We start from the raw sequence: 23,803 nt of genomic DNA, 5'->3' as shown, positions 1-23,803 counted from the left end.
GGATTGGTGGTTATCTTTCAAAATTTTATAAATTCTGGAAAGGTTTTTGCAGACGGGAAAGTGGCAAAAGTAGCCCCACTATTTAAGAATGGAGGGAGAGCAAGAGAACTACAAACCTGTTAGTTTGACTTCAGTGGTAGGGAAATGTTAGAATCTATTATAAAGAATGTGATATCTGGACACTGAAAATAATGAGATTATTGGGCAGTGTCAACATCGATTTATGAAAGGGAAATCATGTTTGGCAATTCTTTTGGAGTTTTTTGAGGATGTTATTTGTAACATAGATAAAGGAGAACCTATGGATGTATATTTGGATTTTCAGAAGGCTTTTGGTAAGGTCCCACACAGGATAGTCAACAAAATTGGAGTACACAAGATTGGGATAATATACTGCTATGGATTGAAAATTGGTTAACAGACAGAAAACATGAAGTGGAGTTGCCGGCGTTGGACTGGGGTAGGCACAGTAAGTAGTCTCACAACACCAGTTAAAGTCCAAAAGGTTTATTTGGTAGCAGAAAACAGCGAGTAGGAATAAACGGATCATTCTCAGGATGGCAGGCACTTACCCATGGGCCACAGCAAGGATCAGTGCTATATAATTGATTATGTCGCACTGTAATAATCTATATAATTGATTTGGATGATTGTTTGGACCAAATGTAATGTTTTCAAATTTGGTGATAACACAAAACCAAGTGGGAATGTGAGTTGTGAGGAGGATGCAAGGAGGCTTCAAGGGAATTTGGATAGGCTAAGTAAGTTGGCAAGAGCATGACAGATAGAATATAATGTGAATAAGTGTGAGGTTATCCACTTTGGCAGGAAAAGCAGAAAGGCCGAGGATTTCTTAAATGGTAACTATTTGGCAAGTGTTGGTGTCCAATGGGACCAAGGTCCTTGTCCATAAGTCATTAAAAGCTGGCATGCAATTGCAGCAAGCAACAAGGAAAGCAATTGGCATGTTGACCTTCATCAGGGAGGATTTGAGTAAAAGTAAAGCAACCTTGCTTCAATTGTTTCAAGCATTGGTGGGACTGCACCTGGAGTGTTTATCCGAGGAAGGATGTACTTGTCATAGAGAGAGTGCAGTGGAGTTTTGCCAGACTAACCCCTAGGATGGCGGAATTATGTTGTGTGGAGATTCAGGAAACTGGCCCTGTATTCTCCGGAGTTTTCAAGAATGACACTTGGATCTTATTGAAATTTACAAAATTGTTTTTTTTTGGGGGGTGCAACATAGGACACAGTCTCAGAATAAGCGGAGGTGGGGGGGAACACCAGAGGACAAAGTCTCATAATGAGAGGCTAGGCCACTTAAGGTTCCAATGAGGAGCAATTCTTTCACTCAGAGGGTGGTGAATCTTTAGAATTCTCTACCCCTTCGGCTGTGGAAGTTCAATCTTTGAATATGTTCAAGGTAGAAATTGATAGATTTCTGAGTATTAATGACACCAAGGGATAGGGGGACAATTGAGAAAAATGGTAATATAAGTAGATGATCAACCATGACCCGTTTGAATGACAGAGCAGGCTCGATGGGCCAAATAGCCCACTCCTGCTCCTTTGTTCTAATGTATTTTGACCCAGCAACAGTGAGGAGAAATGGTGATATATTTCCAAGTCAGGATGATGTGTCACCACCTGCAATTTCCCCTTGAAGGGGAAATTGCAGGTGGTGATATTCTCACGTGCCTCCTGCCCTCTTCTGTGTGGTAGAGTTTGCAGGTTTAGAAGGTGCTGTCGAAGGAGGCTTAATGAGTTGCTGCAGTGCATCTTGTTACTCAGTGCTGTTGCTGTGCACTGCTAGTGGAGGAAGTAAATGTTTATGGTGGGGATTTAGTGTTAGCCAAGTCGATTATTCAGTCCTGAATGTTGTCAAACTTCTTTGGTGGTGACTGTATTGTCTTAACTGTCTTGAATAACTCTAAGATAATCTCTTAGGCATCTTGTTTCCAGACTGAAAAGCATGACTCTAGCAGTCAACCAGGCTAGTAGGGTGTATTCCTGACTTGTGCATAATAGATTCTGGACAGGCTTTAAGGAGTCAAGAGGCCAGTTAGTTGCCTCAGAATTCCTGGCCTTTGATCTGCTCTTGTAGCCATAGTATTTATATGACTGGCCGTGTTAAGCCTCTGGTCATTCATTGGTAACCCCCCAGGATGTTGATGGGGAATTCAGTGGTTGGAATACTGTTCAATTTTCAGTCTTCAAAGGAAGATAAGTTTTCTATTGTTGCTGATGAAACTTCTGCAGCATGAATATTACTTATCAGTTCAAGTCTCAAAGTTGCTGCACAACTGCTTCAGTATCTGAGGAAATGGACTCGACCGCTCTACAATCATCAGCAAACATCACCACTACTGACTTTATGATGGCGGGAATATTATTGATTAAACAGCTGAAGATCATTGCCTTGGACTGAAATGATTGGCCACCAATAACCACATCCATCTTCCTTTGTGCTAGGTAGGACTCAAGCCAGTGGGAGGTTTTCCCTGATTCCCATTGACTTCAGTTTTCTTAGGGCTCCTTGATGTCGCACACATCAAATAATATTTTGATGTTGAGGATAGTCACTCTTGCCTCACCTCTGGAATTCAACTCATTTGTTCCTGTGTAAAGCAAGGCTGTAATCAGGTCTAGAGCTGAGTGGCCTTGATAGAACCCAAACTAGCATTCTTGAGCAGGTTATTGGTGAACATAGTCCAGGCCTCTAGATTAGTAGTCCAGTAACATAACTACAGTGCTACCATTCCCATCATCAGCACTAAATTTATATTTAACTGAGATTAATCTGAATCTCTTTGTCCTATACCCATAATTTAACTTAAAGTAAAATTTCAGATTTACTTTTTACACTTCCTTAACTGTGTTATGTACCTCTAAAATAATCTCTGAGCTAGAAACATAGAAACAGGAGAAGGCCATTTGGCCCTTCGAGCCTGCTCCACCATTCATTACGATCATGGCTGATCGTCCAACTCAGAGGCCTAATCCTACTTCCCATAACCTTTGATCCTGTTCGCCCCAAGTGCTATATCTAGCTGCCTCTTGAATACATTCAATGTTTTGGCATCAACTACTTCCTGTGGTAATGAATTCCACAGGCTCACCATTCTTTGGGTGAAGAAATGTCTCCTCACCTCCACCTAAATGGTCTACCCCGAATTCTCAGACTGTGACCCCTGGTTCTGGACTCCCCCACCATCGGTAATATCCTCCCTGCATCTACCCAGCCTAGTCCTGTTAGAATTTTATAAGTCTCTATGAGATCCCCCCTCATTCTCTGAACTCCAGCGAAAATAATCCTAACCTAGTCAATCTCTCCTCATACATCAGACCCGCCATCCCCGGATTCAGTCTAGTAAACCTTCACTGCACTCCCTCGAGAGCAAGAACATCCTTCCTCAGAAAAGGAGACCAAAACTGCACACAATATTCTAGGTATGACCTGACCAAGGCCCTGTATAATTGCAACAACACATCCCTGCTCCTATACTTGAAACCTCTCGCAATGAAGGCCAACAATGGGTGGCACGGTAGCACAGTGCTGCTTCACAGCGCCAGGGACCCGGGTTCGATTCCTGGCCTGGGTCACTGTCTATGTGGAGTTTGTATGTTCTCCCCATGTCTGCGAGGGTTTTCTCTGGGTGCTCTGGTTTCCTCCCATAGTCCAAAAATGTGCGGGTTAGGTGGATTGGCCATGCTAAAATTGCCCCTTAGGGGCTAAAGTCAATGCATGGGGATAGGGCCTGGGTGGGATTGTGGTCGGTGCAGACTTGATGGGCCGAATGGTCTCCTTCTGCACTGTAGGATTCTGTGTCTTCTATGTCTAAAACATACCATTTGCTTCTTTACTGCCTGCTGCACCTGCATGCTTACCTTCAGCGACTGGTGCACAACGATACCCAGGTCCCGCTGCACACTGCCCTCTCCCAGTTTACAGCCATTCAGGTAATCTGCCGCCTTGTTTTTGCTTCCAAAGTGAATAACCTCACATTTATCCAAATTATACTGCATCTGCCATTGATTTGCCCACTCACCCCAACCTGTCCAGATCATGTTGAAGGATCTCTGCATCCTCGTCACAGTTCACCCTCCCACCCATCTTGGCATCATGTGCAAACTTTGTGATGTTATATTTTGTTCCCTCATCCAAATCATTAATATATATTGTGAATAACTGGGGTCCCAGCACCGATCCCTGTGGCACCCCGCTAGTTACTGCCTGCCAATTTGAAAAGCACCCATTAATTTCTACTCTTCGTTTACTCTCTGCCAACCAGTTTTCTGTCCATCTCAATACACTTGCCCCAATCCCATGCGCTTTAATCTTGCACAATAATCTCTTGTGCGGGGCTTTGTCAAACACTTTCTGAAAGTCCAAATATACATCGACTTGTCAACTCTACTAGTTACATCTTCAAAGAATTCCAACAGATTTGTCAAGCATGATTTCCCCTTCATAAATCCATGCTGACTCTGTCTGATCCTGCCACTGCTTTGTAAATACTCCACTATAAAGTCCTTGATAAAGTCCTTAAAGATATCTTGGGTGGGATTTTACAGCCTCACTCGAGCGAGACGGGAAATTCCTGCCGGAGGTCAATGGACATTTCATTGTCCGCCCGTCGCCCGCTCCGATTCGCTGGTGGGCGGGGCAGTAGAATTCCGCTGCTTGTTTCCAGGCTGAAAAGTTTAGGTTTCTCCAATCTTCCCTCATTGTTCAGACTATTGACACTGAGATCACCTCATAGCCTTTGCATCCTAGCAACCAGAATATGATGCAATACATAAGTGTTGTCTGACCAGAGCATTTACAATTCAGTCACAGCTTCATCTGACATATTCTATTGCTTTAGCCATGTAGCTCAATACTTTATTGGCTTGGTTGATTGCTACTTTGTATTAGCAGTGTGTGTTGAAGATTGAGGTTATAAAACTGTGCCGTCACCTCTGAACCTATCCAGTGATGGTGGTATCTGGGACATTGTCTGTAAGGTATGTCACAAACCATGCTGATGTTATCTGTGAGGGTGTCCCCACTTGAAGCATCAGTTTATGGTGGTGTTTAGTTTTGTTTTTGGAATAGTGTGAGAAGTCACGTGAAACCCCAGCGAGAAGAACCAGTCCACTCATTGCATAACAATTATTAAAGATTATTTATTAAATTAAACAAATACACAAGTAAAATACCACAGTTCTCTAAGAGAATTAAGCATATGAATCACTAAACATACACATGGTTTATGTAGAAATTACTACCTTGTTCCAAAATATGTAAGGTCCTTGAACTTTTTGAGACTTCCTCCTTCCCAAACAACATCCAAATTAAATAAATCAATATGTCAAATCCAGCTTATAGTTCGTACACAGTACAAGTCTTGGAAACACCTTTTTCTGGTCCAGCGAAGATATTTAAACTGCCTTCATGAAGGTTTTTGCACTGCCTTGGCTCTTAAGACACAGATGTGGGCCCAGCCTCCCGGTTGTCAATTGTGGACTGGCCTCTCTGGCTACTAGATGTGAATCGGCTTCTTGGCTGCAAGATGTAACAGGTGTATCAGATGTAACAGCTGTTAGATGTAAACTGGCCTGCCTGCTGCTACCAATAATACAATTTTTCCTCTTTGATTCTTCCTTTTGTGTATTTGGCTGTCTGCATCTCTCAAAATTTTGGATTCTAGACATTAGCATGTGTATACCACCACTGATCTCTGTCGTCTGGGTAAGCTGTTTCCTACTACTAGGACAATTTACACCTGGTTCTGTCTAGATGCCTGCTAATCTCGTTACAAGAAAATCACACCTTTTGAATGATGGCTACTGCTAGGCAATTTCTACCTGTTGCTGGGCAGATTGCATCCTATCATGCCATGTTAAATTCTTGTTACTGCTGTTACTAGGCAGATCCATGACAGGTATGACTACATGAGTATGTATGTCAGGCTGTTGCTTGACTTGTCTGTGGCACAGCTCTCCCAATTTAAGCACTAGCCCCCAGATGTTAATAAGGAGAACTTTGCAGGGGTGACAGAGCTGGATTTGCCATTGTCATTTCCGGTGCCGAGGTTGATGCTGGGTGATTCATCTGGTCTCATGTGTATATTTCGTAGTGGTTTGATATGATTGAGTAGTTTGCTCGGCCATTTCAGAGGACGTTTAAGAGTCAACCACATTGCTGTGGATCTGGGGTCCCGACCCGTAAGGAAGTCAGATTTCCTCCCCGAGAGGGGATTAGTGAACCAGATGGGTATTTATGGCAATCGACAATGGTTTCATGGTCATTCTTACCAAGACTAGCTCTCTAATTCCAGATTTATTATTTAAATTCCAATAACTGCTGTGGTGAGATTCAATCCATGTCCTCAGAGTATTAGCCTGGGCCTCTGGCCTACTAGCCCGGTGACATTATCACTACACCACCACTACACTTGGTCTTGTTCTGGCAACTGGATTAGCTGAAAGTGTGGCATTAAGATAGAGGGATATAAAAGAGGAATTTTGAGCCTTCCTAGATAAAATTGCAATTCTTCTCTCACCTACCAAATATTATTTAATTTATCTGCATACAATACTAGAGTAGATTACACCATCGATCCATTTTAATACCAGTACTGTACGACAGAGCCAAGATTAATTAAAACATGTATTTTATGTTGTATTTCTTAAAACTTGATTTTTTTCTTTCATTTGCAGACGTGGCAAACCACTGTACCTGTGCAACGAACGCTATAAAGTTTTGGAGCAACAATGGGTGACACACACCTTTGATCACATCAATAAAAGATGGGGGCCACATTACAATGGATTATAACTGACTTGCACATCTTTCCTGAAACATGGCCATCAAGAAGCTCTAGTTCATACAAATGTTACGGAGTTTATTTTTAAAAGTAGCCATTTTGTTAAAAAGCAATCCACAAAAATCATTATTCTGCATATGCAAAGGTGCTATTAATATCACTTTATGGCACTGTGTGAAAAATCCCAGCAAACCTAAAAGCCTGTGTCCAGAAATGTGCTAAAATATCTTCTATAAAGTAAAGAGCCTATTATTTATTAGTCATATTGAAGCAATTGTAGCAATGTATGAGTACAAATAAGCACAATTTGAATTCATATGTGTCCCTCATTAAAATTGATGCAATGTTTATAGTATATGGCCAAGACAGATACAGTGTGTAATTTTTGAAGAGTTGGTTGTTGATTCCTTTTCATTAGGAAGAGTACTGAAGGAGGATAAAACCTGGTCATATACACTTGATAGCGATACATTATTTAGAAAATTTTTATTTGAAGCCTGCTGCATCTGTTGTGACATTTTTTCTGATAGGTTTGTGCTGAGTTTTTCCTTAGTTTTGAGAGGTTTTGATTTATTACTCTGGCCATAATAATTCTTACTAAGTTTATTGTAACTTGCCCAGTTTACTTAAAACAATTATACAAGAGAAGGCTTCAATCTGTAGAAACTTCTGAATTAAAAGAAAATTAGGCTGTAAAACGTTCAGTCTCAGGAAGTCTTGTTTCTTATTTTGTTGAAGGTAACTGAGAAAAATAAATGTTTGGAACTGACTGCTGCTAATAACAGAACAAATACATTTTTTAACCAATTGCTAATTTGGGAGCCTAGCTTTATGCTTTGAAAGTTTCTAAGCACCTTATGAAGATAGTGTGTTTACTAAGTTTGGTCACCATATAAAACTAAGAATGTTCTAATTACAGACGTGCAACCTTGACATTGGTATGTTATACAATGATTAGAACTGAAGTACATCTGCTTCCCTAACGCAAATTTCTGTTTCCGATTAGCACTTTCAACTTTAGGTTTAATCGTATTGCAGTTGTGCAGTGTAATTACTACCATTTCTATCTGATTTACTAAACAGTAGAAATTCAGATCATTGTGGGAAATGAGCAGTCCTAATATATCTTCACGGCCAAAATGCAGTTGATATTCAGAATTTAACTGCAAGGTGATGTGGACACTTCTCATGTTGTCCTTTCATGATAAAAATATCAGTGATTTTGGAGATCTGAAATCTTGCATTTTGTTTACTTTTTTCCTTTTTTAAAAATTCAGCAGACTTTAGCAAATTTTCAGCTTTTGACTAAAGTATAGCTAGTTTAGACATTTTTAAATGTCTAGTTGCAAAACTGCATAAAATAAGTTTTGTTTTGTTTTTGGTGTTCAAAGGAAGGAAGCATTTCAGTCATATTTATATCCAATGCAAAGGCACACAGACCTGTCAACAAAAGATTATGTCTACTAAATGACAAAAAAACTACAAAGAATTTAATAAAATTACATATTCAGGGAAATAATTCATTGAATGCTATAACTCATAAATGCAGAAAAGAGAATCATTACAAGCTTGGTCCTATCAAGAATCATCATGGACTGGCTTGTGAGATTGTTTGCAATGGTTGATCTTTGTAAAACATTGGGAGCTACTGAAAATTGATGTATAATAGCTAATATTTTGTTTCACTCAGATACAATTTCTCACAACCAATATTTTAAAATTCTATACAAGTTTCATGATTTAATGGTTATACCATCATCTGACGTGCAAAAATAATTGCCAGACTTAATGCCTAATGGCAAATTTGTCAAGTGTTCTTTTTAGAAATAAAAAGGAACTGTAAGAGTGCAGTGCAGAATATAACTAATAAACAGCATTAAAGACTTAAGCAGTTTAGCTACAGTATATGCTAACAAACCAGACAGCAGTGAACACAGGTGTATAATTGGACCTGCTAATGCTGTGAGTATGGTATTTAATTATGAATCATCCTAAGCTGATTTTAAATGGAGCATTCTTTATTGCTCTGATTCTTAAAAATGGTCATTGGCTTTTGTTTTCTTTTTATTCCCATACTAGTGCAGTTTGATTGCCAGACATGCAGTTGATTTATAAATGTACTTGAATTCATGCATGCTGCTGAATTTTTATTTTAGTTTTCCTCAGTTTTCTAAGACCCACTATACAAATTAATATTTTCATGCAAAAAAAGTGGTGTGTAATTTGAGATAGAAGTTGAGTGTTCACCAGTGTGTTATCCTGTATGAATGAATGTTAAATACAGTACATTACTGTAAAAGCTGAACATTTTCTGGCACATTGAAAATTAAACCTTAGGATTAATCAAAATATGACTGTAAAATATGTTAATAAAAATATGTAAATCATGTGTGTCTTTTTTAAAGCAAGATTTTCAGTAACTAGCAACTCACTTGTCCAGTATGGTAAAAATAGAAAGCAGAGATTTACTTTCAGTAATGGATACTTATAACATTAATTTACTAACCCAAAAGTTTACTGATTGGCAACTGTTCTGTATATTTGCTTATCACACTTGAAGCTGGAGACGGACAGATCTTAACTTGGAATATGGTGGTCTTTTATAATTTAAGGACAGGTGGTTTCAAGTGCTACAACCTCTGAATTTGCTCCAAGGAGTATTTCCTCAAACATTTTTATATGCATTGGTTCAGGTTGGGAAGTCCCTCTACTTCAGTGGCATCTGGAAACATTCAAATGCCCAAGCATAAAAACTTAAAAGTCTTCATGACATCAATCTTTAAGTGTGTACACATCAATTTTCAGTTTTAAAAAATGATCACCAGAAATACTCTGTGGGGTGTGCCGAAGCTTGCTGTTTAGATGTACAATATGTACTGTTTCAGCAGATAATTGGGTACCATGATACTTTTAAAGGAAGTAAATCGTTAATGTACTGGCATACATACATTTAGTTCACCAGCACTGGAAATTGCCTTTATGAACTTCACAAAGGTGCAGCGTCATCTGGCTCTACCAGCATCCAAGCCTGAAATACGAAGCATCTAGAAAAGAGAGGCAAGTGGAAACTAGAAGGGGGTCCAAAAAGCCTTATGGATTTTAAGTAAGGTCATAAAGGAAATGGAGAGGCAGATGGGTCAGAATTTTACAGACCACTTAGAAAGGAGGACAGTGGGCTGTAAAAGGCAAATAGAACACATTAGGCCAGAAGTCCAACATCTTTACTTTTGGATTTTACTGATGGGGGGGGGGGGGGGCAGACTTTGCACATTGATGTGGTGGGACAGCCATTAAACTATTTAAAACATCAATTGGCCGGAATTTTCTAGTGCATTTTGGATGGCACACTGGGACCATAGGGATCAGAGATTGGCCTGATTAAAGAATGCAGTAAACAAGTGGGAGGAGCTTAGTGTTGGCTCTTTCAACCAGCCATAAGAGTGCCAGCATGCTGTGCAACGGTAGGTGGTGTACAGAGGGCTAACTACATGGCAGCAGAAGAGGGCAAAATGCTACCAGGGCGATGTAACACTTGCCCCCAAGGAACAGATTAAAAAAAGGTAGAGGTCTGGATGGAAGGTTTTGGACTAGGAGTGAGGATACCTGCTATGGGCCTCATCCAGGCAGGTTTCAGGGCACCTCGAAGTGGAGAAGCATCAACAGAGGGAGTGAGATCCAGGCACTGGAAATGGGGCATCAGCAACCTCGGGACCAGCAAGAGGGCCAGCTTTGTGGTAGGCATGCCAAAGAAGGACACAGAGGAGAAATGCAACTGCCTCATGTATGGAAGAGGCTACCATCTCCAGGTGTCCCAAGTGGCAATGTCAGTGAAGGCTATGACTGTCCAGGGAGACAAGTCACAGATCTCTATGTCACCTTGGGGGTTAAGCTGAGATTCATGGGAGTTGGTGGACAACCAATGACAATGGCTCTGAACAGCAATGTAGTTCTCAACTTTGTGTGCCACATCTCTCAAGGGTTCGCCTTGCGACATATGTGGAATCTGCCAGTTTGTGTCCCATCAGTACATCAAGGAAATAACCAATGCCGCGTTCAAGAGAGTGGCGACTATGTGCTACCAAACAGATCAGACAGACCAGCAGAGAGATCCGTTGAGTTTGGGGCTATCATTGTATGTCCATAGGTAAAGATGTCACTGACTGTATGCATGTGGCCACCAGCTCCCATTGACCAGCTAGTGGCCTTCATCAACAGAACGAATTTCCACTTGCTCAATGTTTAACCAGTCTGCAACCAACAAAAGTGGATCCTACAGACGTGTATCATTTTCAGGAAACAGCCACAATGCATGCATACTTTGGCAGTCCCGGGTGCTGCAGCTTTTCCAGTTCCTGTGGGCCTTCAGAGATAGACAATGGGAGACGAGGGCTATTCACTGAGGACATTACTGCTTCTGCTTATGAGGAACCCACACTTGAATGCAGAGAGGTAGAACACCTGCCACAGGTCAACCTGAGCAACCAACGAGCAGGCTATCGGCCTTCTGAAGTTGCAATTCTGCTGCCAAGACCAATCCAATGGAGTCCTTCAATATGTTCCAGTAAAGGTCTTAAGTATTGTGGTAGTCTGCTGTGCCTTGCACAATCTGGCACTTCAGAGGGAAGATGTGTTGACTAATGAGAGTCGTGTGGACCATGATGCCTCTTCTGACCATGAGGATATGAAGCAGGTTGCTGATGAAGCAATGCAAGATCATGGATCACAGGCAAGACACAATGAGTAAAAAAGGTAGGGAGACTTGAGACATGCCTATATGCATTTAAGCATGGGAATACCCTTCCAGAAACATTCCAACAAAACTTTGCTTTTATGCAGACCTGCTGTTGCTACCTTCATTTTGTACTTCAGGTCCAGCTCACAGATCCACGGCACGCAGTAACAGGGTTGAGGAGGAGAATGGACACCCCTTATTCTGAAATGGTGCAAGATGATTCATGCTTTACTCGCTTGAGAAAATATTGTCTACCTTGTCAAGCCCCTGTAATATACTACATGCAGTAGCAAACACAAAGCACAATTATGGTCTAGGGAGTGAGTCTCTGATGATTCTTAACATCTGATTAAAGGAGAAATCATTTTGCACCTAACTACCTATTTGAAACAAGTAAAAACAAAAATGCTGGAAAATCTCGGCAGGTCTGACAGCATCTGTGGAAAGAGAGTCGGACCAATGTTTCGAGTCTAGATGGCCCTTCGTCAGAGCTGAAGGGTCATCTAGACCCATCAGCTCTGACAAACAAGTCGTTACTCTACTGATGACAAAGAGCATTCTTGAATACAAATCAGATACATTCTTGCACTGCCATCACATTGATTTCTCATACCAACAAAACAGCCAAATTATGCAATTTTTAGAAAGAAAATTGGAATTACACTAAGCTTATAAGAAATATAGACAAATTATATTTTTTCTTTGTTTTTTCACCCAGCTGAACAGATTGCTCTGCCTGTAATTAATAATATAGCAATGTAGTTCTGACGTGTGTCTTTTGTTACTAGCTTCTGCAGAGAATGTAGAATTGGAAGCTGGTTTATTTGAATGTTTTATGTGTATACCATGACATCAGAGACAAACTTAAAGTCAGATGCAAGACAATACTGTGCACCAGTCTGTAAACACACTGGAAACTTTAGTATCTGATCATAATATGCATGGTTTTGCACCAATTACAACACAAGGGCTTAATTTTGTGTAACGTCTCCAAACATTTGGGATTCTGGGATAAATGTTTTGTGTTCAGGCATAATTTTGAAGGTTTTTAACAATTGTTGTTTGAACTATCTTCAGTGGACCTTTGCAGCAATTATGTCTTTTTGCTTTGGAGCACTTGTTTTTCTTTATTTACATATTATTTCCAACACTTTGTGTGAAGTTCAGCAAAGCTTAGATACTTCACCTATCATCGCTAGTATTTTCATGTCTTTGCATTTCCTACTGGTATAAATGGTGATATGGTTATTCCTATTAAAGCTATCTGACGATTAGCAAAATTTTGGCTAAACGAAAGAAAATGTAGGGAGTATTGTTCTTTCTGGATTTCATTGTGATATAGCCAGCTGCGTCTAGTATCTCCTCATTTACTTTTGGTAGTATGTATAATAAGACTTGTGAAAGCAAGAAATTTGAATAATGATCATGAATTCCTATTGTCTTACTGGCACTAATTTCAGATTTTGATTTGCAGAGATAGTGATTTTTATATTCTGTGACATGGTCCTCCCAGGATTTATTTTTAGAATTTCAACACCCACAATTCAATATTGCAGATCCTAAAAATTTACTTTTTCAGCTTATATCGGAGTTGTAAGTTTGGATCTTCTTTAAAATAAGCCAAATGATGAAATACCAAGCATACCTGGGATAAGGAAATCAGTTATGTGGAGAGAAAAGAGAAGCTGGGGCTGTTCCATTGGTGCAGAGAAAATTAAGGGGAGATGTAAGAGTGATGTTCAAAAGTTTGAGTGAATATAAGAAATTGTTTCCACTGGCAGGAAGGTCAGAAACTAGAAGACACAGATTTAAGAGAATTGTCAAAAGAACCAGAGCAGATGAGACATTGTTCTACGCACTAGGTTGTTATCTGGATGCACTGCCTGAAGGAATAGTGGTAATTGAATGTTTAGTAACTTATAAAAAGACACTTAATATACACTTGAAAAGGGAACATTTGCAGGGATTTATGGAAAGCAAGACAATGAGACTTTCAAAATGGGAACATTGGGCTAAATAAGCTCTTTTTATGCTTTGTTATTCTATGATTCTACCTAGCCATATCACTGTGTTATCTCAGCTTAATAATCATGAAGTGTGAGAAAAGCATGAGAAGTGTTTAAAGATATGGGCCGGGATTCTACCAGCCCACCTGTGCTGCTCGAATTGCGCAGCGGGCCAGGAGACAACAGCCTTTAGATGCTGGTCGCGAGTCTACCAGCCACTGTTTTTCAGAGTAATCAGCTCTGCACTGGAAATAGGCACATTGAAATTTGAATTGCAATATGATTAATGGGTTCAAGTAGTCTTCAGGCCCACTAGTGTCTGTTCCCCCCCCCGCTCCATGGGCAGGAGAGGTTCCCACCAGCATAGCTTATATTTCCTCCCCACTAACAGAGAACAGGTGTCCTCACCCCACTGGTGGGAACAGAGGCCATTGAGGCCCCCCAAAAGGTAGAGGGCAAAGGGGGGTGCCCCTTGGGCAGTGCCATCCTGGCACTACTCTCCGGGCACACTGGCATTGCCCACCATGAGTCCAAGGGGGCAGGACCAGAGAGGGCTCAGATTTTCTTGTTATTAATGCATCCCTCATGTTCACAAAATTACTTTTGGCTGTATCTACCCTTTCACATTGCAGACATACTATCCCAAAAATATTCATTCTTCCATCTAATTTTTAAAAATTAAGTTTATAAATTGGTGATGTAAAATTTACGAGACAGTTCAGAGAAGGTTCACTCGACTGATTCCTGGTGGAATGAGTTATGAGGAAATATTGGGCCATGTCCACTAGAGTTTAGAAGAATGAGAGGTGATTTTATTGAGAGATCATTGATCCTTGCTTGACAGGTGAATGCTGAAAGGATATTTCCCTTTGTGGGAGAAACCAAAAATAAGGGATCTCCCATTTCAGAGAGAGTTGTGAGTCTGTGGAACTCTCTTCCCCAGAGAGTGATAGAAGCAGGATAATTTGATATTTTAAAAGCAGGGGTAGATAGATTCTTGACTAAGAAAGGAATTAAAGGATATATGGGATAGACAGGAAAGTGGTGTTAAGGCCACAATCAGATCAGCCATGATCTTTGCAAAAGAGCAAATTTGAGAGGCTGAATGACCTACTACTCCGAATTCATTAATGGGAGTCAGGTTGAGGTTTAAAGATAAATGGCAAGTTGTAGTGAAGCAAAGATAAACTGAAGAGAAATTAATTGAAAAAAATCAGATGCAGAACGCATGTAGTAGAAGAATGAAAAGCGATGTAAATACCTAATATAGGCTTATATAACTTACTTGGAGTGGCAATTAGTGGCAGATTGCCACTTTGGGGGGGGGTTGTTGAACATTGGGGTTGCTGTTTGGGTCAGGGGGTGGAGAATTCCATGTGGGTGAGGTGCTTTTTGGGGCCCCTGGGCGGTATACCATGTGAAGCTCAATCTGGGTCCATAAAATAGTCACTCTGAAGTTAGAAGTGCTTTTTTTCCTTCTCATTCTTTCAGAGTAACTGAGTGTAAAACTGGCAACCATTCTAAGTTAGTGATTAAAACACTTTGTTGGATGGTTCACAACCCAACACAATTGTCCAGGGGAAGTTAGCCCTTCTGGATAATTGCCGAGTAAGCCCTGACCTGGGAACTTCCAAAAGGGATTCACCAGCGCATCTTTGGAGTACCCCCACAAATGCGACACTGGGGAGCCAGGAAGTCATTGGATTGATAGTCAAATACAGCTTGCATTTAAATCCACTGCACCAGTTGTAGAATCTTGCTTTACCTCCATGATTCCCATTCAGTGAATTATAGATCTCAGTCAGACAACAGAAAATAGCAGGAATGGAAGTTAATTATGTATTGAGTCATCTTGGTTCACTCTTCCCTCATCCTTTCGCCAATAGTTCAAAACCACCATTGACAAAGTTCTAAGATCAAGCTACCAACTCACTTGTTCACTGAGGTAGTACTGTATTGGTTCAGGACCAGATGAGAATACAGTTGAGTAGGTTACAGATTTAAACTGTCAGGATTTAAACTTAAATCTTAAGTTTAAACTAAATCTAAGAAAGCATCCACTGAGATCCACATGGTCAAGCCTGTTGAGTTGTGCAACTTTAAGTTAGCTTGTATTTCTGTTGGCCAAATACTGCCACTGTGAAATTCATAAGAATGATTCCAAAGTTCAATACCATCTCAATGGAAATCTTTAAGTTCACAAAATATGTACAAAAGGAAACAAGTAATTCACAGATAAAGCTTAACAGATTTATGACTGGAAGATTTGTTAGTTGTTTTATATTAATAGAGCTTTTTTTTCAAGGAATGATCAGCCAAGATAAGCACAGAAACATAAAACTGAACAGAAAATGAATCTGCCTTTGCACTTAGAATATTTAGCCTTGACTTTATATTTTGAAATTATTTTCTTTACACAGTTTCAAGGAAGTTACTCATTTTAAAATAATGATATCAAGATATTCATATTATTTATTCAGGATACACATAACTGTGCAAACACATTTTTATGTATATATGGGCTTTTCTTTGTGCTAGTGCAAATTAAAAGTTGAATGAGTTTAGATGGAAATCAATAATAACTATGGAGCTAATCTTTAAATAAAGGCATGTTACAGTTCTTGGATAGTAGTTACTAGGTATTAACAGCATAGAAACAGGCCATTCAGCTCGATAGATCCAAGATAGTGTTTATGTTTGACCTTTCTTCATCTGACTTGTTAACATTCTTCTATTCCTTGCCCTTGAATGCAACTGCACCATTTGCCTCAACTACTCCCTGTGGTAATGAGTTCCACATATTAATCATTCTGAGTGTAAATGCGTTCCTCTTGAATTATCTATGGGCTTTATTGGTGACTGTCTTGAATTTATGGCCCCACATCTGGTCTTGCCCAACATCTCTATGTTGGGCAAGACCAGCTTGCTCCACCATTCTTTTAGATGTGGCTAATTGTCTACCTCAACGCTACTTTCTCTACTAACTCCATGACCCTTGATGTCATTGGTCTCCAGAAATCTATTGATTTCTGTTGTGAGTATGATCAATGGTTGAGCTCCACAGCCCTCGGGTTGAGAATTCCAAAGATTCACCATACTTGGAGTGAAGAAATTCCTCCTCACCTCAATCATAAACGGCCCCTTATTCTGAAACTGTGTCCCTGGACTAACAGGACAAGACAGAATAGATGCAGGAAGGATGTTCTCCATGGTGGGGCTGTCCAGAACCAGGGGTCATTGTCTAAGGATATGGGGTAAACCTTTTAGCACTGAGATGAGGAGGAATTTCTTCACCAGAGAGTGGTAAGCTTGTGGAATTCGCTACGACAGAAAGTTGTTGAGACCAAAATATTGTATGTTTCAATAAAAAGTTAGATATAGTTCTTGGGGCGAAGGGGATCAAAGGATATGAAAGAAGATAGGATCAGGCTATTGAATTGGATGATCAGCCATGATCATGGAGAGGACTCGAAGGAACAAATGGCCTACTGCAATTTTCTATGTTTATATGTTATGCTGCGGTGAAAAGAAGCAGCACAGACAGCAAGAATGCCCAGCAAGGGATGCAGAGTATTTCCAATGTGGAAAGACAGGACATGTCAAGCAATTTTGGAAATTTAAAAATTCCACTATGAGAGGAAACCAACAGAATATCTACAACATGCAGATAACGCAAAATATATATTTTAATTAATTCATGGAATGTGGGTGTCGCTAGCTCGGCGATTTATTGCCAATCCCTAATTGCCCTTGAGAAGGTGATGGTGAGCTGCCTTCTTGAACTACTGTTGTGTAGGTCATCCACAGTGCTGTTAGGGATGGAGCTCCAGGATTGTGACCCAGTGACAGTGAAGGACCAGTGTTATATTTCCAAGTCAGGATGGTGTGTGGCTTGGAGGGGAGCTTCCAGGTGCTGGTATTCCCATTTGTCTGCTGTCATTGCGCTTCCAGATGTTGCAGTCATGAGTTTGGAAGGTGTTGTCTAAGAAGCCTTCGTTGAGTTCTTGCAGCACATCTTGTGGATGAATATTGGGCATAAGCAAAGAAATTACATCACAGATTTCCTTGGAGAAGCAAAGAATAATGAACTAGACTTCTGGTCTGCCAATTTGGAAGTTAAAGGCTTTAAAAAAGACTTTAAACTTGACACTGAAGCTGGCTTTTCAATACAGGCTAGTCATTGGCATTGTTCAAATCTGTTAGCATTCAGCCTTCGAACCTTAAACTTTAAGGTTCAGACGAATCCACAAGCGAAAGGTCAGATAACTGCCATCTTTCACCACAGATTACAGATACTCTCCATATGTTGCTCAATCAAAGTATGTTTTTACTGACCAGAAATGCATGCATGGAACTGGGCACGCTGCAGAAAGCTAACAATTTCCTACAGCAAGACAATGGAACAGAGTTCTGCCAAGAATTCCCACAGCTCTTTCAGGGGCTTGGTAATATAATATCATATTACATTGCTTCAAGATGCTATGTTGGTATTTTTATATACTCCCAGGAGGGTACACAATATACATGGTCAGCTACTAGGTAGGCAAATCTTTCTCAAGTATAGACTATTCTATCTGTTCCGCAGAGTCTCTCGCACATGACTACTAATATCACTGTTACATCATGATACATATCACTAACTTATTACCATAACAATTAACTCATTAAACTATATACTCTTGATATCAGAGAAATATCTCATATTTATAAACATATATAATATATATATATAAATACATTTATAAAAATAAGCAACTGACTTGAAATACATTACAATAGTAAAAACCCAGTTGGTCATTCCCACCTCCTTCCCCACTTTCTTCGTCTCTATCTGTGCCCGCTCACTATAGTTGCAAGAAACATTGCATGTTTTTTTAAATTGAAGAAATACATGCTGCTAGTAATATGCATTTTGAATATAGACATAAGGCTACAGTCCTGTGTCTAAATTGTAGACATTGAGTCAAACACTTGTCAATTTATTTCAAATTAAGTATTATGCACATGACTATGCATGTTATGTGAAGATGCATTAACTTGTCCTTGACCAATTGCCTGAGGTCATTAGACTTGTGACTGTGCTAATAAGTACAGTCTCCGGGAATTAACCATCCTGCCCACCTTCTCCCACTCCCTTCTAAGGGTGGTTCTTGAAGGCTACCTGCCCCTGCCACCCCCGGACAGAGCCTTGGCACCTCTCCATCACTAATGCTCACCTCCATCTCTAATGTTGCCGGCACCAGATCCATCAGTCAAATTTACTTCAATATCTCTGTCTCAATCTGCAATCTCACATTTTATTGACAAGAGTTGTAGAGGAATGTTTTAAAGTTAGCAAGATACAAAATAAGTCAACCATGGTATTGCGACTCCAGTTTAGAGTGATAAAGAGAATCTAAATGTAGACATTTGTTAGTTGGCATTGGAAATCCTGTGGTAGCCTTTTATTATTCATTCGTGGGACATGGGCATCGCTGGTTGGCCAGCATTTATTGCCCATCCCAAGTTGTCCAAGGGCAGTTGAGAATCAACGTTGCTGTGGCTCTGGAGTCACATGTGGACCAGACAAGATAAGGATGGCAGATTTCCTTCCCTAAAGGGCATGAGTGAACCAAATGGGTTTTTCAGACAGTCAACCAAGGATTCATGGTTGTCAGCAGATTCTTAATTCCAGATTTTTAAAAATTGAATTCAAATTCCACTATCTGCCATGGCAGGATTCGAACCCAGGTCCCCAGAACATTAGCTGAGTTTCTGGATTAATAGTCTAGGGTCACTGGGCCATCACCTCCCTATTGTACTGCTAGTTGCTTTTACAGTCTTTCATTTCATGATGTAACTACAGAATTTGATAACTATTTCTCAATCTTAATTTTAAACAATACTTAATATTATCTTGGTGTTTTAAAAATAAAAATAAAAACCTGGTACGTTAACATGATTTCATTGGAGATTTGCATTCAGTAAATTTTCACTGATACACCAAGGGTGGTGGAGGTTGGATTGGGATTTGCAAGCAATAAGTCCTGGCACATTGTGTGAATGGCCAGTCTTACTGGCAACTATCATTTTTTGGGGAATTGTAAGTATAAATGTAGATGATGTGGTGTAGCTTTTTAAAGCAATAGGATTGACATTCATGTAGGCATGGTTAGTAAGTTTGCAGATGACACCAAGATTGGTGGCATAGTGGACAGTGAAAAAAGTTATCTAGGATTGCAACGGGACCTTAATCAATTGAGCCAACGGCCTGATGAATGGCAGATGGAGTTTAGTTTAGATAAATGCAAGGTGATGCATTTTGGTAGATCGAACCAGGGCAAGATTTACTCTGTTAATGATAGGGCATTGGGGAGAGTTATAGAACAAAGAGGTCGAGGGGTACAGGTTCATAGCTCCTTGAAAGTGGAGTCACAGGTGCACAGGGTGGTGAAGGAAGCATTTGGCATGTTTGGAGAACATTGAATACATAAATTGGGACATCTTATTGAAGTTGTATATGACATTGGTAAGGCCACACTTGGAATACTATGTACAGTTCTGGTCACCCTATTGTAGAAAGGATATTATTAAACTAGAAAGAGTGCAAAAAAGATTTACTAGGATTCTACTGGGACTTGATGGTTTGAGTTATAAGGAGAGGTTGGATAGACTTGGACATTTTCCCCTGGAGCATAGGAGGCTTAGGGGTGACCTTATAGAGGTCTATAAAATAATGAGGGGCATAAATCAGGTAGATAGTCAACATCTTTTCTCAAAGGTAGGAGTCTAAAACTAAATGGCATAGGTTTAAGGTGAGAGGGGAGAGATACAAAAGGGTCCAGAGGGGCAATTTTTTCACCCAGGGTGGTAAGTGTCTGGAACGAGCTGCCAGAGGTAGTAGTAGAAGTGGATACAATTTTGTCTTTTAATAGGCATTTAGACAGTTACATGGGTAAAATGGGTATAGAGGGATATAGACCAAACGTGGACAATTGGGACTAGTTTAATGGTAAAAACTGGGTGGCATGGACAAATTGGGCCGAAGGGCCTGTTTCCATGCTGCAATTCTCTATGATTCTATGTAATGTTATATCAGTGTCATGCATATATGGTACGTGAATCCAAATTTCATCTTTTTTACTTTTGACATTTGACTGCTGTTTTGCTGATTGAATTTTATATTTCTGTCAATTTTTCTATTAAAATCATAAATATGTGGAGTAAATCACTGCATGATCTTTTCATAATTTGTTCCATCTTTATTTCATTTTTTGTGAAGTCTAGAATACTTAACAGGATACATCAAGCTGGAGGTAATTAACGAGGTTCAGCACAGCTGTGGAAGATCATGTGATTTGACAATAGTGAGAAAGTCATAGGGCTTGGTGGAAATGCAGGTGTGTTCCTATGATTATGGACCACTTGTGGGTATCCTGAAGTTTGATATAATTGAGGTCAGTCAGCGATGGCTAGAAGAAGTAAGCTGCCCTAAATACTGTATGGAGCCAAATATGATTAATTTATGAAAAATGTAATCTTTCCTATAAAATTGGTCAATATGGATTGGAGATCGGTCTTTAACACACATAGGGTATACAAGATGGATTGGAGATAGGTCTGTAGTGTACAAAGGGTATACAATACGGATTGGTAATAGGTCTTTAGAATACAAAGTTACACATTTGGAAATATGATATTCCATACATAGCCTTGGCATAATTAATCGAGAATACTGTGTCTAACTTTGGTCTCTTAACTTGTTGGAGGATGAGAAGAACCTAGAGCTGATCCAATAAAAGGCCAGGAAATAATATTTAGTCTTGGAGTTCTTAGCTGTACACACAGGCAACTAGGATTTTTAAAGCATGTAGGTTGCACCGTCTCTGGATGGAACAGGCTGATGGACCATTTGGCCTATTCCTGTACTTGTACATTTACTATAAATAACTCACTGTCAAGACTCGGACATAAACAATAACTACTTCAGTAAGGTGGCAGATAGCCTCCTGTAGAATTGTGAGTACTTTTATCAGATGGCAAAATTAAGAAATTTGCAGGAAAATTAATTCTGCAGTTATACCCTGCATTATATATTTCCCAGTGATAAGTCTCACAACACCAGGTTAAAGTCCAACAGGTTTATTTGGTAGCACAAGCCACAAGCTTTCGGAGCACTGCCCCTTCATCAAGTGAGTGGGAGTTGTGTTCACAAACAGAGCACATATCGACACAAACTCAATTAAAACGGACACAACGGATGAATGAACACTGCTCGACAATCACCAGGCAGGAGTGTTCTCTTCCTGTTGGGGAACATTTCAGCAATTACGGACATTCAGCCTCTGATCTTCGGGTAAGCGTTCTCCAAGGTGGCCTTCACGACACACGACAATGCAGAATCGCTGAGCAGAAACTGATAGCCAAGTTCCGCACACATGAGGACGGCCTCAACCGGGATCTTGGGTTCATGTCACACTATCTGTAACCCCCACGACTTGCCTGGGCTTGCAAAATCTCACTAACTGTCCTGGCTGGAGACAATACACATCTCTTTAACCTGTGTTTAACCCTCTCTCCACTCACATTGTCTGTACCTTTAAGACTTGATTACCTGTAAAGACTTGCATTCCAACCATTATCTTGTAAATTAAGTTTGTGTCTATATGTGCCCTGTTTGTGAACACAACTCCCACTCACCTGATGAAGGGGCAGTGCTCCGAAAGCTTGTGGCTTGTGCTACCAAATAAACCTGTTGGACTTTAACCTGGTGTTGTGAGACTTCTTACTGTGCTTACCCCAGTCCAATGCCGGCATCTCCACATCATTATATATTTCCTGCAGTTAACACAGTTTATCTTAACTACTTAATCCATAATAGTTTCAATCTTAACAACATACTTTGTTACCTTAAAAAATAGCAAATACACTTAAAAATACATTCATTGTATTATTCAATACCAAAATATCCTAATTTTGAGCTATCACAGAAGTAAAATTGTCTCAGTCACTGATTCCTAATACAGACCATCTAAAAATGTCAAGATATAACATGGAAGAGAAAAAAAACTGTAACCTTATTTAAGACTTCATCTAATGTTCCAAATCTACTTCAGTTATGCATTTTGATTTGTTGTCACTCTAGTCCTTGGATTACATTGGTACATGCAATGTGCTTTTAAGCACCTATTCCTATGTAGCTCTGTTGCATGTGGATTTTTACGTGCACGTATATATAAGACATTACTTTTTCTTATTTAAAATGATATTTGCGTGGATATTTGAAGGTTAAAGCAGAAGGAAGTTACCTGTAAGGTGATTCTGATTTGACCTCTGTAACAATTACTGTTTTTAGCACTTAACTAACTAATCAAGGCAAATTCTATTTAGTTTTATTGTACTCTTGAATAACTAGTTAAATGATAGTAACTTTGTACCATCTTGTTTGAGAACAGTTTTCATTGTTCACTAATTAACATCAGTGGGTTGTGAGATAGACTAATGCTCGCTGAAATCATACATCCCAAACTCTTCTACAAAAAATTTTTTTTTTTCAGACAGAAATTCAGGTTAAGAATAGTAACTCTTGTTTCAAACTGTCAGGATTGCAGATATAAGCTTTAGTATATGGCTTTATTGACTTCTATAACCTTTTTACCACTAATCTTCAAATGTTGTCAGTACTACCTGCACATGGTCAATCTTATATTATTGCTAAAGGCTCTGGTCATATTACTAGGTAGTTGTTTAATCAAAGTGCATTTGAATTAGGTGTATGTTATCTATCCTTGGGCCTTCATGACAGATTCACTTGCCTCACTTCAGTAAGTTTCATTATTTTTCAGCTGGAATGCTAGCAAAATGCAGAAGTGCACTAAGGCATTCCATCTCTGTCACAACTGGGAGAAACAGATTCAGATCTACTATTATTTAATCATGTAGCCGGATAACTGGATTTAAAACAGAGTAAGCTAATGGATGTGTTTTTCTTTCCCAGCTGAAGGTGGTTGAGCGGGCAAACTTCACGGCTGATACATATGAGGAGATGGAAACCAAAAACCAGGGCAGGGGAAAAAAAAAAGTTCTTAATGAGGTTAATTTTAAGCCAAAATTCGGTGGGGCTCACTAAAATGTGAGTTGGTAAATTGCTTGTAGATTTGTTTGGAATGTGGAAATCAAAAATACCAACATTCGGCTGTTTATTTTTCTGCCACACCAGAAAACTGGTCTACGTGGATTTTAAAATTAATTGATTATATTGGTTGTTTATAATG

At 39.7% G+C, this 23,803-nt stretch overlaps 1 protein-coding gene across 4 annotated transcripts in view; it reads left to right on the top strand.

Moving 5' to 3' along the window:
- The window catches only part of ubr3 (ubiquitin protein ligase E3 component n-recognin 3), a 325,538-nt gene extending 316,339 nt beyond the window's left edge, over positions 1–9,199 (top strand). For all 4 annotated transcript variants that reach the window (XM_078228378.1, XM_078228377.1, XM_078228376.1 and 1 more), the window contains one exon: positions 6,706–9,199. In XM_078228378.1, coding sequence (XP_078084504.1) covers positions 6,706–6,823 — 118 coding nt within the window. In that variant the 3' untranslated portion in view covers positions 6,824–9,199. The remainder of the gene's footprint in view (positions 1–6,705) is intronic.
- Positions 9,200–23,803: the final 14,604 nt, after the last annotated feature.

Source organism: Mustelus asterias, chromosome 14, assembly GCF_964213995.1.
Source record: "Mustelus asterias chromosome 14, sMusAst1.hap1.1, whole genome shotgun sequence".
Classification (NCBI taxonomy): Eukaryota; Metazoa; Chordata; class Chondrichthyes; order Carcharhiniformes; family Triakidae; genus Mustelus; species Mustelus asterias.
This window is presented reverse-complemented; position numbering and strand designations above follow the sequence as displayed.